Consider the following 1,654-nt stretch of genomic DNA (forward strand, 5'->3'; position numbering starts at 1 on the left):
GTATCAGTACCCAGCACACAGCCGACAAAGTCTGTGGTATCTAGGTCCGATAAACAGCCGCGTGTAGTGGAACCATCTGTAGGAATATGAAAGTACATTTTATTAATCTTGCGGCTTAGTCAAAACATGAATGGTAAATTTAGAGGTAGAGAGGATAGTTCGAGCTTTTTTTAACCTAAACGATTTTAAGCTGTAAGGACAACTTTATTATTAGAGATCTATTGGATAGGCGGAGGCAGCTTCGATTACAGACTATGTCGTGTGACAACTTCGACGGATAAATTTTTGTGTCATTCCCTATTCAGTAGAAAGTATAAAGTCCCTGACGCTGACTGGACAGCAGGGTTGGTAGAGGGGTCTTCAGTCGAGAGCTGACCATAAACACTAAATTCAGGCTGCTGTAGTGTAAGGAAGCAATGGATTCAATGCTCAAGTATGCGATGACACTTGGGTAGATGAGCATTTAATTTGAAAGCCAAGCCAATTTAGTTGAGGAATGTCTCTTTCAGTTGTGCCGGAATATGTACTTCTGTATTAGGCTTATTAGGGTTCCGGGCTATAGCGCCATAACGGGGAACTGATGCTGACGAATTGGCTGGGAAAGGTACCCTTGAAATGTTATAACCGGATAAGCAGCGACTAGAGGTGTTATTTACCACTTTTGGTACACTATTGTCTTCTCAGCGAGCGCTGGGCGAAAACCGGGTCTTGCGCCATAGCTAGGCTCTTCTGGCCGAAGGTCAACAAGGGGCAGTCGGGGAAACTCCTCACACATACAAAGTCACAGCTCTCACTCTTGTTGTTGGTTTAGCGGTTCACTGTCCAATCGGTATACACCTAGTAAGGCTTCACATATTACCTGATCTCGTGTGTCGCAGTTGCCTGGAAAGGGACGAGGTGGAATGACCTCAGCACTATTTTTTTAATTACCAATGCGCATAGTGATTCGCCTAAGAATGCCAAGATGTTTTAGAGATTCAAGGCAGCTTTTCATAAACTTCTTTCATAGATTACTTTCTCAACATTTTGTCGCTGTTCATTCACTTACCTGTGCTGACCAATTTCGTATAGCAGCTGGTGTATGGATACTGCGAGCAGGTATTAAATGTGCCAATCTCTTGCGGATTGGTGGCGCACGTAAAGTCCTCGGTCGAGTTGCACACAGCACACGTCTGCGGTGTGGGTGCTGCGTCTAGCGAATTGCACGCCTCTCCATCACACAAATAAATGCGCTTTGTACTGATAATGGTTTCCAATTCTTGGTTGCGGAATGAACTGAGACAACCCATTTGACTGACGCTGTTCGTTTCGTCATACCAAATGAAGCACTGGTCGTCACTCTTGTACAATGGACATACTTGCACTTGTGGCTCTTCACAATCATCACCTTCACATTGATAACAGCTGCGTCGATCCGTTGGTATTATGTCGGTGTTACATTTGTTGCCCGTACAGCTCTTACAAAGTGCATCGCTACCGCCGGCACACGTCAAACGTTCGTCTGCATCCTTATCATCTAGACAGGTGCGTATTAGCTCATAGGCAGAATCTTCACTTACATCCGAAGGATACAAGGCTGTCATACAACTGCCTTGACAGAGGCGCGTCTTGTGTATCGAGCTTTGCGCATCCCACAAGCAGGAGAGGTTCTTGT

General features: G+C 45.2%; 1 protein-coding gene across 1 annotated transcript; it reads right to left on the reverse strand.

Moving 5' to 3' along the window:
* Positions 1-10: 10 nt before the first annotated feature.
* On the reverse strand, positions 11-1,654 carry LOC118732685 (the record flags this gene model as incomplete). The annotated part of the gene is given in 2 exon segments (XM_036461810.1): positions 11-76; positions 1,049-1,654. Coding segments are annotated over 2 exon segments (672 nt in total), but the record flags the coding sequence as incomplete, so codon positions are not given.

The sequence above is a fragment of the Rhagoletis pomonella genome, unplaced genomic scaffold, assembly GCF_013731165.1.
Source record: "Rhagoletis pomonella isolate Grant_MI unplaced genomic scaffold, Rhpom_1.0 Rhpom_scaffold_24995, whole genome shotgun sequence".
Lineage (NCBI taxonomy): Eukaryota > Metazoa > Arthropoda > Insecta > Diptera > Tephritidae > Rhagoletis > Rhagoletis pomonella.